The sequence below is a fragment of the Carettochelys insculpta genome, chromosome 1, assembly GCF_033958435.1.
Source record: "Carettochelys insculpta isolate YL-2023 chromosome 1, ASM3395843v1, whole genome shotgun sequence".
Classification (NCBI taxonomy): domain Eukaryota; kingdom Metazoa; phylum Chordata; order Testudines; family Carettochelyidae; genus Carettochelys; species Carettochelys insculpta.
In genome coordinates, this window is record NC_134137.1 from 85,528,817 (window position 1) to 85,544,571 (window position 15,755).

General features: G+C 39.2%; 1 protein-coding gene across 1 annotated transcript in view; it reads right to left on the reverse strand.

Annotated features, from left to right (window-relative positions):
- Positions 1–3,441: 3,441 nt before the first annotated feature.
- Positions 3,442–15,755, reverse strand: part of DIS3 (DIS3 exosome endoribonuclease and 3''-5'' exoribonuclease) — a 35,465-nt gene continuing 23,151 nt past the window's right edge. Inside the window, exons 12-21 of the mRNA XM_074982866.1 lie at positions 15,609–15,673; positions 15,436–15,520; positions 14,619–14,746; positions 13,973–14,059; positions 12,598–12,754; positions 9,945–10,159; positions 8,359–8,527; positions 5,823–5,981; positions 5,193–5,315; positions 3,442–3,652 (exon numbers count right to left, since the gene is read on the reverse strand). Coding sequence (XP_074838967.1) covers positions 3,566–3,652; positions 5,193–5,315; positions 5,823–5,981; positions 8,359–8,527; positions 9,945–10,159; positions 12,598–12,754; positions 13,973–14,059; positions 14,619–14,746; positions 15,436–15,520; positions 15,609–15,673 — 1,275 coding nt within the window. The 3' untranslated portion in view covers positions 3,442–3,565. The remainder of the gene's footprint in view (positions 3,653–5,192; positions 5,316–5,822; positions 5,982–8,358; positions 8,528–9,944; positions 10,160–12,597; positions 12,755–13,972; positions 14,060–14,618; positions 14,747–15,435; positions 15,521–15,608; positions 15,674–15,755) is intronic.

Genomic DNA, 15,755 nt, shown 5'->3' on the forward strand with positions numbered 1-15,755 from the left:
ACTGACCATCCACTGACTGTTCCCCTCCCTTGATTGCATCTGATCGCTGAAAATAACATGACAATGGAAAGCATTTAGAAAGTTGATAGTAAAGTTTTTGAAACAAGAGTCGCTGAGGGGACGGCATTTAGCTTTCCAGTTCATTATACAGCTTCTGTGCAGTCTGTAGTCTCAACTGGCCCTCCACACACACTTCCTTGTCTGAAGGGGCCCACAGTTAGAAGAAAGAGGAAAGAAAAGGCTCGGGAAAAAAATTTTGTCTTCCCCTTCACTGCATGGAAATTGCCAACACGCCTTGTCTACACTAGCTAAAAACTTCAAAATGGCCATTTACTAATGAAGTGCTGAAATACATATTCAGCGCCTCATTAGCATGTGGACGGCCACGGCACTTCGAAATTGATGCGGCTCGCTGCCACGCGGCTCATCCAGATGGGTTCGTTTTTGAAAGGACCCCGGCTATTTCAAATTCTCCTTATTCCCACGAGCAGATAGGAATAAGGGGACTTCAAAGTAGCCGGGGGTCCTTTTGAAAAGGAGCCCCGTCTGGACGAGCCGCACAGCAGTGACCCACGTCAATTTCGAAGTGCCGCGGCTGCCCGCATGCTAATGAAGTGCTGAATAGGTATTTCAGGGCTTCATTAGTAAACTTCGAAATGGCCATTTGCGTGGCCATTTCGAAGTTTTTGGATAGTGTAGACATAGCCAGGATGGCAGCAACATCCCAAAAGTTTTAGTGCTGGGGGAGACTTCTCCCTGGTGGCTGCAAGCCCCCTAAAATCTTTCCCACCCTTGGAGCCCTAACCATGCGCAAGCCAGGACATGGTGCTGCCTGGCAGATGGTCAGCACCAAAGGGCAGGCACACCCTTTTGTTAGGTCAGGGGCTAGCCATGTGAGCAGTGTCTACACTAGCAAGTTCTTTCCAAATATTTTTCGAAAGAAGCGGCTTTCAAAATATCCAGCGGAGCATCTACACAGAAAAAAAGCATTCTTTTGAAATTCTATCAAATGAACCCGGCACTCCTTTTAAACACGCTCTTCCATTTCCTTTTCAGGAAGAGCACCCCCGTTCAAAAACTTTTGAAAGAAAACTTGAGTAGATGCTCTACAGGCTTTTTTTTTTTTCTTTTTAAAAAAAGAGCAGTCCTCATGGCACCCAGATTTTTTGATCCCTGGCCTGTTCTTTCAAAAGAGCGGGAGCTGTGTGGATGGATGCTCTCTTTCAAAAGAGCAGATCACCTTCATGATCTCCTTTTTTGTGTTCTTCCAGAGGACTTCTTTTGAAAGATCACTGTAGCATGGACATAGCTGTGATGTGGTTGAGCACGGGAAAGACCCTGACTGCATTACAGCTGTGCATGGAGAAGATCAATAAGCAACTGTATAAAAAGTACATCACTTTCCTGAACAGAACAGCTCCCCCTATGAATTGATGATCATATTTGCTTACTACTGCAGAGCCACCACAATGATACAAAAGTGGTCTGGATTACTTCTTGATATCTACATCCTCAACAGAATTCTTTACACTGATCCATCTATATGCTTTTTATTAATGTTGTGTAAACTGGAAACAGTTACACTTTCAGAGTCAAGGGGGTATTTGTGCACTGGCAGTTTTTTTGCCTCCCTGCCCCCTCAGGTGATGCTATGCCACAGTGATGAAAATCATTATCCATTCCAGAGCAAAAGTAGACAGCTTGCTTCCAAGCATTCTGTAAGGAGTCTGTTGCTCTAGGGGAGGTATTAGACTCTTCTCTCCCATGACCCTCTATAAGTAGAGAATCCATGTTGGGTGGCAATCCATGAGTATATGCTTCTTTCAACAGGCAACAGTGCAAAGTATCTAGCATAGGTCAAGTATAGTGATGGCAACACTAAGTTACAGATGTCACCCTGAACAAGTAAGTAAACAGGCACAGGGATTGAGAAGTGACTTTTGACTCACTGTTTAGGGTTGTGCCTGGCATCTGAGAGACTCAAGTACATACTGTAAAGCAGGCGCAGCACAAACACCCTATGTGGGGCTATTAACTAGAATTGGGTGTTTTTTCCCCACACGACTGCTGTGGACTTAAGTGCTTAACCCTGGCAGGGAATTAACTACTCAGTCAGGATGAGAAACAGGCACCTAGCTACCACTGAGGGGGGGCAGCTTCAGCCATTTCTTACTGCCTTAGAGCCAGCAACTCAAAGAAGGGTCATGGGTGAGTATCCCAAACAGAGGGAGATACTTTGCAAGCCTAAGGGTTTTGTAACTGCCTTCGAAGAATGGGTTTAAGGCCCCCACCCTTTGCCTGACTAGCTTAGGCAGCTCCCTGCTTAGCCTGATGGCTTTTGTGCATCTCTTCAGCACCTCACTCTCTCCATACCATACATAGAGAATCTGACTATCTAATTTGGGACTGCGGCTTCCCCAGAGTGACAGGCTAGGAGTTTGGTGTTGCAACATCTAACTGCTGTTTTAGACCTTGGGGCTCGGAAGCAGAGGAGGAAGGAGACAAGGATTAGTGTTAGCACACACTGGAGGAGGGATGCAGAAGAAAAAATTTCTTCCCCGTTTTGTCTGAGCTACTACAGCTTGAACCTCTCTAATCTGGAACTCTCTCATCCAGCATACTCCACGATCAGCCATAATTTAGTTAGCCGGACGACCACGTATGTGTGTGGCCAAGGTTCCCCCATAAAGTTTGTTTACAGCCACTAATCCTGGCTCTGTGTTTTATGCTGTTATTTAGATGTACTTTACCCCCAATGTCTTCTAAGAGAGCACCGTAAGCAGTGGAAGTGTTGGTAATGTACTAGAAAATATTGACCTGCCAGGCTCCAGCAAATTTTCTTGCTCAGCACTGGTCAGGTCCCAAGGGTACCAGATGAATGAGGTTCAACTTGTACCAGGTCCTAACAACTCACTTGATTTTAGTAATTTTTCCTCAAGCTTTCTGAGCACACTGCTCAAGGAAATCCTGATCTGGAAAGTAAGAATTTTCCAAAAATCACCACTCAGTTTTATTGAAAGAATCTTTCAATCCTCTCCTGTTACTGGACAGTAAAAACATCTTAGTCTGAACCATAATATTGTTGCATTGGTGTAACTGTAACAGCGCAAGTTAGACCTTGTACTTCTACAGACTTCTCCTGAATGGTGCTGGATCCATTCTTTACCAACACCATACAAAATAGTCAAAGAAAGATTCAGAGGACCAGAATATTAAGAACACAAACTAATACTTTTGTACAATAATTTATCAAATAGCTACAAGTTTCTGTTCTTTAATTTCCCACATATGGGACAGTAACTACTGTTGGGAATATTCCTCCATTTTACATAAGTATTTATTTTCACCAGTAAGATGTAAAACATTGAAATACTAGTTTTAAAAAATTATTACAAATTCTTGGGTGTGTAGGAGACGGAATAAAAATAAAAATAATTTAAAAAATTTTAAAATATATATTTTAAAAGTAAATTTAAAAGTTGTATGAAATCTCAGAAACTACAAATTTCCCCTTCAAACACAAAATAGGTAACACTTGAATTATTTATTAGCTGCTTGAATGCAGCTATTTTTTCAGCTTCTTCTTCTTCTTCTCTGGTTCAGTGTTAGTGCTCAGCTCTGAAGTCTGGTTTTGAACATCACTCCCCAGTATCTATTTCAAAGGGGGAAAAATATCAGAAGAAAGTTAAAGCAAAGATTTAGCTTTTTGCTTGCTTGCCAAAAAAATGTAAATAATGAGAGAAGAGATGGCTTTAAAACAATTAACAAAAGTTACATAAAACCACAAATGTAGACCTCATCTTACAGTGTGTATCAGGACGAAGTCTAAGTTACTATATAAATGCCATGATGTAGATATAGCAATCATAGTGCAAAGTGAGGTGGAAACTACTAACAGCAAGGACAAAGACTAGTATTTAAAGTAATTATAAATTCTTACATTGGCAGAGTTCAAATAAGGATAAACTAGTAGTTTGGAAACAGATTGAACATTTTTACAAAAGAATCCAAAACAAACGATTACACATTCAGGAATGGAAAAATATTCTATTTAACAATAATTATTTTCATTCACATTTGTTTACTATTTAAATCTCTAAAAATTATAAATGGCTTAATACAGATAAGATTGTGTTATCGGTGGTTTCAGAGCTCCTGTCATCATGAAAAACGTGTCAGCTACCTTGAGGCATAAAGACATCAATACATATGTCTTAGATGCAGAGAAGGAGAGGCTAACATGATCAACAGTCTTGATGCTAACTGCTAGGACTAGGTTATAGTTCTTACAATACAGTATTTCTGTATGAAACATTTATTCTAGGCAAAGATAGCTGGGCATTTACAGAAGTTGCTGGGAAGCCATTTCTATATCAAATTTGATTCTTAGTAAACCAACAGCTGCATAAACTAAACTTGTCATCATGCCCATAGAATTTTAAATTACCATTATATTTATATAGTAATAGATTTTTCTATCAGGAAAAAAGATTCTCAGACTAATGTCAAGAGGCACATTAACTGCATCTCTTCTGTCTCTCACTTGCTTTCCTCTTTCGAAAGAGGAATGGAAATGAGGGAAATCAAAAATGCAAATGAGGCACTGATTTACATATCGTGTTTCATTTGCAGGATCTCTTTTCGGAAGAGATTCTTTTGAAACAAACAAAAAAAAAAAAGCAGTGTAGTTGGGACTCTTTTGAAATAAATCCCATCTTCGAAAGAGCCATGTCTACACTGCTTTTTTTCTTCCAAAAGAGTCTCTTTCAAAAAGAGATTATGCAATGAAACACTAGTTACATAAATCAGTGCCTCATTTGCATTTTCAGTTTCCCTCATTTGCATTCGTCTTTCAAAAGCGGAATGCAAGTGTAGACATGGCCTTAGAGTGTTAATTTCTTCTGATCCATGAGTGGAAATTCTACTGGTGGAAACAGGTGCTGTGTGGCACTGAAAATTACTTCAGAACCCTTTTGTCTTAAATATTTACATTTTACAAATGAGTCCTGCAGCAGGCAGAAGCCACTTAAATAGTCACTGAAGTCAAATTTGTTTTTGTTAAAAGCAGATGGGGTTTGTGTTACTGCTATCTCCCAACAAATAGAAAAAAAATTACAGTAAGCTTCATATTTAACTTAATTTTAAAACAACTGCATAATATGTTGCTTTGCATTCTAAAGCCTCTGCCTTACCTTGGGTTCCACCAGTGACATACGAATCTTCTGATGTTGGATGTTGGAAGCATCTAACATGATAGTCACTTTAACTTTGTCAAACAGATAAAATGTTGTGTTCTCCACAGTAAGTGAGGGTACCTGAAACGCGTGAGTATATTAAACATATCTGAATACTCAAAGCTTTCAATTCATCCCCAACATCTTATTTCTGATACTAACTATATATTCTCCAAGCTTATCACAAGCACAATTCACACCTCCTCATACTCAAACTGCATACATCAAGGAAGTTTCCCTGTTATTTTTTTAAAGACGAGGCTAAAAAATATACCAACTAAGAGAGAGTGCTGACTGTCCGAAAGCCTCAACTATATTTAAAAAAGAGAGTTCTAAACAGCTATGCTCTACCTGGATTTCATTAAGAATTATCAATGCAGTTCTCTCCCAGAAACCTATATTTAAAAACTTTCACACAAGGAATAGGAAGATGAATTACTTTCACTACAGATTAACTTACAACTTCAAGTATACAATATTGTATGCCATTCTCCGCATCTAACTGGTGGAATACTGATTTTACTCATTCTGTTCCATTAGCAAATGAAAAACCAAAATTAAGAATAAAATCCGCTTAAATATTTGTACCTCATCATCATATTTGAGGTTTGGCTTTGGTTTATCTTTTTCTTCAAAGAAGACAGTTCCTTCCAAACCAAATTTGGGAATAAGAACCACAATTGCATTCTTTCTTACAAATAAAATATAGGCCTCCTCATTCATTACTCCTTTGTTTTTGAAGAACAACTGTAAGAGAAATGAATCATGATAAAAAAACAAATTCAGGGAATAAGAAAATTTCCTAAAAGATGATAATATAATGTCTTGTTATGAATGCAACTGTCAATCACAAGTAAAGCACATTCATACTATTCATTCAGACACTGTAATTAGTGTATTAGATATAGTTTGCAGGTCTCCCCTGCCCCCGGTTTTAGCTGCATTAGTGAGGCCCAGAAAATCCTGGGCTCAACATTTAAAAAAAAACACATTACGATACCTTGTAGTATGTAAGTATCAGAGGGACAGCCATGCTATTCTGTATCTGCAAAAACAACTAGGAGTCCTGTGGCACCTTGTAGACTAATAGATTTTTTGGAGCATAAGCTTTCGTGAACAAAGACCTGCTTCACCATGCATCCGATGAGGCAGGTCTTTGCCCATGAAAGCTTATGCCCCCCCAAAAAAAATCTGTTGATCTATAAGGTGACACAGAACTCCTCATTGTTTTTGTGATATATCAGGTATTTCTAAAAACAAAGCACCAGGGAATCCTGCAGATACCTTATCTATATGCGAAGGTGAAGGGCAGCCATCTGTGGGGAAAGAACAAGTTCTGAGCTATCTCGAAAAACTAGATGTGCACAAGTCCATGGGTCTGGATTTAATGCACCCCAGGGTACTGAGGGAATTGGCAGCTGTCATTGCTGAACCTTTGGCCATTATCCTTGAAGACTCTTGGAGATCAGGGGAGATACCGGATGACTGGAAAAAGGCAAACGTGCTGCCCATCTAAAAAAAAGGAAAGGAGGACAATCCAGGGAACTATAGACCCAGCCGCCTTACCTCAATCCATGGGAAAATAATGGAGGGAATCCTCAAGGAATCCATTTTGGAGCACTTGGAAGAGGGGAAGTGATTAAAAGTAGCCAACATGGATTCACCAGGGGCAAGTCCTGCCTGACCAATCTGATTAGCTTCTATGATGAGGTAACAAGCTCTGTGGACATGGGGAAGTCAGAGGATGTGATATACATTGACTTCAGCAAGGCTTTTGATATGATCTCCCACAACATTCTTGTCCATAAGTTAAGGAAATATGGATTGGATCCTTGGACTATAAGATGGATAGAAAGCTGGCTCGATGGTCGGGCCCAACGGGTAGTGGTCAATGGCTCAATATCTAGATGGTGGTCTGTTTCAAGCGGAGTGCCGCAAGGCTCAGTTCTGGGGCAGGTGTTATTCAACTTCTTTATTAATGATCTGGATGAAGGACTGCGTTGCACCCTCAGCAAGTTTGCGGATGACACAAAACTAGGGGGAGAGGTAGCTACATTGGAGGATAGAGAGAGAATCCAGAGGGACCTGGATAAATTGGAGGACTGGGCCAAAAGGAATCTGATGTGGTTCAGTAAGGAGAAGTGTAGAGTCCTGCACCTAGGGCGGAAGAATCCCAAGCATTGTTACAGGCTGGGGACCGACTGGCTCAGCAGCAGTACGATGGAAAGGGACCTAGGGGTTATGGATGAAAGGCTGGATATGAGTAAACAGTGTGCCCTTGTAGCCAAGAAGGCTAACGGTATACTAGGGTGCATTAGGAGGGGCATTTAGAGCAGATGTAAACAAGTAGTTATTCCTTTTTATTCGGCACTGATGAGGCCACATCTGGAATACTGTGTCCAGTTTTGGGCCCCCCAGTATAAAAAGGATGTGGGTTTGCTGGAGCAAGTTCAGCGGAGGGCAACAAAAATGATTAAGGGTCTGGAGCACAAGACCTATGAGGATAGGCTGAGGGATTTGGGGTTGTTTAGTTTACAGAAGAGAAGACTTAGAGGTGATTTAATAGCAGCCTTCAACTTCCTGAAGGGGAGCTCTAAAAAGGAGGGTAAGAAACTGTTCTTGGGGGTGTCAGATGGCAAAACAAGGAGTAATGGTCTGAAGTTCAAGAGGGAAAGCTGTAGGTTAGATACGAGGAAAAACTACTTCACCAGGCAGGTGGTGAAGCATTGGAATGCGTTGCCTAGAGAGGTGGTGGGTTCTCCATCCCTTGAGGTTTTTAAGCCTTGGCTGGACAAGGTCCTGGCTGGGATGACTTAGTGGGGGTTGATCCTGCTTGAAGCAGGGGGCTGGACTAGATGATCTCCTGAGGTCCCTTCCAGCCCTGCGATTCTATATCCTAATTCAAAAAGTGTTCTTTAGGACCAGCACTATAGTGTTGAAATTCTCTTTTTTTCAAAAGATACCATACTCAAAGTTGTTAATCATTCCTTACAAACTTCAGACTTGACTTAAAGGGTATTGCCCTTCAACAGTACACCAAAATATTCCCTACAGAGATGTAGTTCTTATTATGTTCACTCTTTCTACAGCTTAAAAAACACAACTCTATCTCAAGTCTACTTACCTGGGTATGGAATGCAACTGATGCTCTTTGTGCATACTGAGCCATTTTATGTCGGTAGTTCAGATTTTTACACAGGTCTGCTAGTTTATGTTTATCTGTAAGTTCTGGGTAAGTACTGTCTGCTCCAATAGCCACTGCCAACAGTCGATGTACTATTATATCAGCATACCTACAGTGATGAGATAAAAAAAATCACTAAAAAAAGTCTGAGACAACACACCAGCCTGTACTCATTTCTTACAAGTTTCTCAAACTCATTTTATTTGTATGAATGAAATTATGCAAGTATTTATTTTAAATTAAAAAAAAAAAGCTTATCCCAGAAAAGGATCTTCATTAAACTGGTGTTACAGTTATGAATGCTGAAGATCAATAAGCAACTGTATAAAAAAGTTCACCACTTTGCTTAACAGAACAGCTCTGCTTATGAACTGAAGATCACATTTGCTTATTACTGCAGAGCCACCATAGTGATACAAGAGTGATCTGGATTACTTCCTGATTTCTACATCCTCAACAGAATTCTTGACTCTGTTCCATCTGTATGCTTTTTATTAGTGTTGTGTAAACCGGAAACAGTTAAACTTTCGGATTTAAGCAAGCATTTGTGCACTGGCAGTTTTTCCACTTCCCTGCCTCCCCACCACCTTGCCAACTGAACAAATTTTATATAGAATTATTGATTCACCTTGGAATGCGAAGGTAGTTTTTACATATTTTCAAAGCATAACCAAACTTGATTATGTATGAAACTGTGACAGGACAACAATTTTGCTTAACTCAAGAAGATAGTCAAATTGGTTTTGATGTCTGGAGTGCTAGCAGCTCTACAATTGACAGTTAAATCTCTATGTATTCCATAGGAATTTCCATTGTTGACATACAGCACATTTGCCTTAAATATTTTTCCAGGGAACACATGATAAGCACAAGTAGTTTCCATAAAAATTAGATCTACTTGTGTATCAGGGAAAATGTACAAATAAACCCCGTTTTAAAACGTATACACTGGAATTACCCTTTACATGGACACTTGGTTTCAACATCACATTCTCAGACAATCCAACAATAAGGTATTTGTTTCCCTGTGCAATGTACACATTATTTACGAAGTTAATGTTAAATTAAAGCTTCATTTTAGATAAGTAAATTAATCCTCCCTAAAATATTTTTATACCCAAATTCTGCAACAGCACTCCTATGTGGTAATGACCAGCCAGATTCTATTTGGACTCAAAATGGACTTAAAAATGTGCTTTTACATGCAAGGACATACTGCTTTCCATTTCATATACAGAAACAAACCTATTTAATGGAATGTGTGACTGAAATCAGAATACTGAGACTGATATCATGGGAAACAGTTACAGGAGCACAGAAATCGGACTGAGATGACAGGAACATTGCACAAATCATCCTTTTCAAATATAAATCAATATTACTGACATGAAGCTGTCTTAGTTATGACATAGTTATAGTTATGCGCATAGTATTTTAAAACAGAAAACAAGATGCAGTATGTCAAGTAGTTATAATGTTACGTTCTTGTTGTGTCTTTCTTTTGACATTTTCCTAAAGTCTATTACCTTCTGATGGGTGAAGTAAAATGTGTATAAATAGGTGATGCTAGGCCATAGTGATGAAAATCATTTTCCATTCCAGAGCAAAAGTAGACAGCTTGCATCATGCAGCGAGTGGCCAAGATTCGCAACAGCGTATTTAGATACGGGAAATCCGCAGATTCAGCTTTGTCTAAACTGTCAGCTACAGCCTTTGCTGAATCAGTCTTAATTTCCAAATTCTGCAAGAAAAAGGGCCAGAATTATACTACCATCAAATCGTTCAAAAGTTTCAAAGCTGTATGCAGGAATTTATATGCACCATCCTAGCACTTACAAACTGATTAGATACATACCTCCCCACATACCGTGTCTCAGTGGTTCTCAAACTTATTTGATCATGTTGCCTTTCGTTGTGTCTGTAATAGTTTACACCATCTCCCCTGCCCATTCAGGTACCAGGCAAACAGCCACTGCTCTACAGCCACCCAGCTCTCAAACCAGAGCAGAGAGGAGTAGCTAATGGCTAGATGTCCAGCTTTGATGGCCATACTATGTCCGGTATCAGTAGACAAGGTTGACATAGTATGGTACTGCTATTGTAAAAGTTCTCTGCAGCTGCAGGTGGCAACACTGGGTTAAGAGGTGGGTGTCCAACCAGCAGCTGCCACTCTCCAGCTGCCATCAAGTTTCTTTTTTCCTAAAATATCTCTCTCACACACATATTCCACATCCTTATTCCTCCAGTTTGAGGACCTCTGTCATATCTAATAAATCTTTTCAGCGCTACTGACAATCCGATAGAATGTAAGTACCTTAAAAAACAGTACAGTTCTGGACTCAGACAACAGCAAAGGACTAAAAGTCAATGTTGTAAAAAAATCAGCAAAATGTTATCTCCTACTGGCACGGCAGTATTCCCTGTAAGCTGTGCAGCCACTCGGAAGAGATTCCAATGCCGCCCAGCTAATTAGCAAAGCACCCACACGTAGAACCACAGCTCTCTTGGCAATGCATATTTGCACATGCTCTGGTGCACATAACAAAATGTATTCTGCACCTGGATGGAAAAGAGTAGCGGGAACACTGTAGAACAGCAGAGGGAGGCTAGAGGAAATTATAAAATTAGTACTTTTAAGATTTCTTTGGCCTGCTCTTTGATTTTTCAGGTCTTTATTCAGCCATGGATTGAAGGGCATATGTGTTCAAAAGAACCAGGAGAGAGAGAAGTCAACTCAGTTTTTAAAAGTTAAAGTTTATTCAAATGCCAAGCCTACAAATTCAGTCCAGTCGCCAAATCAAAGGGGTGATCTTTCCTTCTGGAACATCATCACCAGTAATAAAGATTCTCCAGGTCAAATTATGTCCTCTGTGGTGATACTGTAACTGAATCTTCGTAAACAGGGGTGTTGAGGAAACAAAGCATAATAAACTTCAACTCATTATTTTTGCTTTTACCAGGCAAACAGTAGTTAATACTTACTTAGTCACTTAGTAGATGAACAGGGATCCAAACACACACAGGGACAAAATCATTGGATAAAATGGTATTTTGACAGTTATTTTTCAGATTATAAACACAAAAATTCCCCCCATTTTACAGTCAAAGAAACTACAGAGGTAGAGTGACCTACCTAAAAATCACACCACATCAGGGCCAGAACTTTCATCACAACATCCACCTCCATGCACTAGAACAGTGATGGGGAACTGTGGGCACACCAGCCATACACAATTTATCACAGTTAGCTGCTGGTAGGCCACCAAATCGTTAGTTTACTTGAGCATCCACAGGCAGGGAGCCTCTTCCCACAGCTCCATTGGCTTGGAATGGCAAAGTTGTGGCCACTGGGCTGCTGTGCCTGCAGATGCTCAGGTAAACAAACCATCTGGCAGCCCATCAGTGGCTAACTCTGACAAAATATGTGCATCCCGTGAACCAGAAGTCCCCTGCCCCTGCACTAGAATAGCAGAAAAGGAAGTAAAGCTGAAAAAAATTGTGCACGATCTTTACAATGTAACTTTTTTAAAAAGTTCCATTCAAAAGGGGAATAAGATTGAAGTTCAACCACCCTTTAATGGAAGGCAAAATAGTATTTCAATTCAGAGCTTCTGTTAATTCCAGTCTAAGCTCCTCCCTTTGATCTAATGTGATACAAGAACATATAACTTTACAGTTAGTGCTGTTGGCATTCATTTCCACCTGAGACCACTGATTGGTCCTATATGAAATACAATGTTTATTTCTTGATCCCAACAATATTTGTTTTCAGAATCCATTAACTACAGATCACTGACCCTCCCTTAAAGTACTGCAAAATACAATACAAGTATAATTGACATAAAAGCTAACACAATAACCTTTCAAAGAGAGACTGTAGAGTAGAGAGGAAAGAACCTTCCACAAGATATAAAAGATTTAAGGTTGTATTATTTCCTGCATTTAAAAAGAGGTATTTGCTAAAAGGGCTGCTGGTGTTTTCTGAAGCATAACCTAAATGCTGCAGGGCCAAGTTGACCTTTAAAAACAAATACAGAATACAATAAACAAAATAAGCGGTCAAAATCCAAGTTTGGAATTTAAATGTCCCATTAGAGAGAAGGGTATGCTCAGCACAATAGCAAAGAAAAGACACTCATTTAAAATTCCTTTATTTGAACCTAAAATATTAAAACTTACCTTGGACTTTCCTGCCTTCACAAGGATGTCATAATTTGATGGAGGAGGAGCTGGGTGTTTCCGAAGCAAAGCATATTCTGAGAATTCTTCATGAATTTTTTTTGCTACAGAGATATTGGCAAGCAACATAAACTCTTCAACCATGGAATTAGTTTCTCTGTCAACAGGAAACATTTTGCACTGTTAGAGTATTCAATTTTTTATTTGCTTAAGCCCTCAATAAAGAAGTCTTTTTACTACCTCTGTCAAGAGTCTAAAACTGAACCTAGTAAACTAGCCATTTAGAACATTTATACAAACAAAAGTAAACACAATTTTGAAATATGTAAAGACAAACATTTATTTACACAGGTCCAAAAAGGAGGTAGAGAAAGGACCAAAAGATACACTGAATAAATCCCACAATTTATTGGGTTTTGGGTAGTGAGAGGGAAAGAAAAACTACAATAAAAAAGTTTGTAAGTTAGAATCAGGATGACACTTTTTATTCATCAATTAATTGGAAAGGAAATGGCTAGATGAGCCATTTTACACATTTTCTTCAATAGTCTAGTTATATTGCTCTAATATTAAAGAACACTATACATAAATGAGATCTTCTTACATGTTTAGCTATACAAATTAAAATTGAGAGGATCTACTGGAGTAAAATAATAATCATCATCATCATCATCGTCATCTGAAGTTCAGCTGGGTTTAAAGGGAGAAAAAAAGGAGCTGGCTACAAAGACTAGCTTGATTTAACTCTTCCTGAAAGTCTCTCAGTAGCACTATGTCCTATATTAGCATAAAGTGTCTTGGATTCATTGTGAATGTATATAAATGCTCTTTGCCTGCTCAGAATTCTGTCTCCAGTGTCTCACCTCCTGGTCCATCCTACTCTCATCCCCAAACTTTGGGTGTAGCGTTCCCAGCAGGCAGGGTTTCCCTTCATCACTGGGAGAGAGCTGGTAGGGAGTCCTCTGCCTTACCCCTATATGATCCTGGATTGTGAGGAAGGGCCTCTCCTTTTGCTGACTATGTGTGTAGTTTGCAGGATGGAAGCTGGACTCTACTACCTAATTCCCCGGCTTGCAGTGGCTGGTATTGACTCTGCCTTTCAGATGGCAAACTGAGTTCTTGTCTTTATTCTTAAACTGTCAGACAACCCCACAAGGGTCTGAGAAAAGTGCTAAACTCAGATTTGAAAATTGTGGTCTAAGCTCATACCAAGTGAGATATCAATTTCTAATAGCTCTAAGGACCCTACTTTTTAGGAAATTTATAGAAATCAGACATCCATCTAGGATTAAATGACAAACTATGAAGCAGACTCTTCAAATGCAGAATTCAACAAACAAAACATCTCCTCCCCCCAAAAACCCATAATGCATACTTCAGCTCTTTGGTCTGCAAATCAATAGGATCATGAGTTTCACTGTCTATATGGAAACGAACTTCAGGTGAAGAAAGTGTTAAAGCCCTGAAAGACAATAAACACAAAAAAAACAATCTGGTATTGGAAGGCGCAATTTAAGTAGTGTGAACAAGTACACTGCCGGATTGTGACACATGTTAAGCAAGTGCAACCATTTATAACAACGGGAGTTATGGGTGCTTGCAATCTTTCAGGGTCAGCCCCTGGATTCCCAATCCAAAATATTCAAGAAGACAAACCCGTATTAGCGTGTTAAAGATAGACTATAGATACAGTGAAGAGAGAGGCAGTGGATGGGATTAGCAGCCCCAAACGTGTGCCCATCAGAGATGCAAGTACAAACTTGGGCCACTGCTACTATGGCACTCTACCACAAGTACGTCTCCCCAAATTGGAAATTACATGCTCAGCTTGTTAGTCTCTAAGATGCCAAAGGACTGCTTACCATATGTATAGTCTATATTACCTTAAAATGGCAATCTTTGAAACGTTATATTGCTGGGTTCAGACTGACACAACGCAGCATGATATAGTTGTGCATGTATATAAATGCTCTGTCAAAACAGATGAGACCCTGACATTAAAAACCAATTTAAATAATTACCCATTGTCAATTCTTCTCTTCTTCAGAATTTTTGCTAATTTATTTAGTCCACGCAAACTAGTAGTAATGTCATCTTTCATGCTTGCAGAATCAATTCTCATCTGTGCTTCAGCATATGTAAGGGATGCCTTGAGGGGGGAAAAAAAAAACCCACCACCAAATATGATAATACCACATACAACTGAATATTGAATAGCAACAGGTTCTTTCCTTGGCTGAAAACACAAGCCACAGTTTATTGTCACAGTATGCTGAAAACCAACACAGACAAGGAAATCAAAGACTTCAAAGACTGCCATTCAAGACTGAACTCACCTCACCATCCTCAAGTTTTCTGCGACTAGCATCATAGAAAACTCACAGAGGTGAACAAAAATTACCTTTCACGTTGTACTTTTTATGTCTCAGAGATGTACAGTACTTTCATTTTTAGATGTGCTGGCCACATGGAGTGCCCATTGGTTGTAAAAAGGAGTCATGGGTACTTGACATATCGGAAAATCAGGCCAATAGTATGAATATTTATGTCTGTGTGCTGCCATATCAGACCAAAAAAGTAAGGGAACAAAAATGTAACCCCTTGATCATTTCTTTCAAATGCTGATTCAGGTAAGGCATTTACGTTATAGATTTTTTAAGTCATTTTATATTTATAACATGAAATAAAAAATGTAGAAAAAATAAAAAGGTGTAGTGAAAAGAAGGAAAACTTCCTACATATTCAGTCTCTGTGTCTTTAGGACATTCAGTCTCCAGTACAGTTTATTAAAGTTATTTTTGCAAGCATTAAAATAATATTTTAATACACATAACTAACCTTGGAATTAATAACACTCTTTGTAAATCTGGTTTTTAAAATTTCAGCATTTTGATTCATTTCCCATATACATGAAAATGCAAGCCTGAAAGAAAGAATCAACTAAAGTTAAAACATGGTAAAACATCTGGAGCTATTGTGACAAGATTTAAATATGGATTAGGGACAAATACCTGTCCACATTAGATCTCAAAGAGCATAAATTGGAGCTAAGCAGCTCTGGAACCATATCAATCCTCTGTAAGACAAGGGATAAAAACATTTAGCAAGACATACAGTTTTATGTGAGATACTTTTTTCACTCTCAGACCATATGGCAT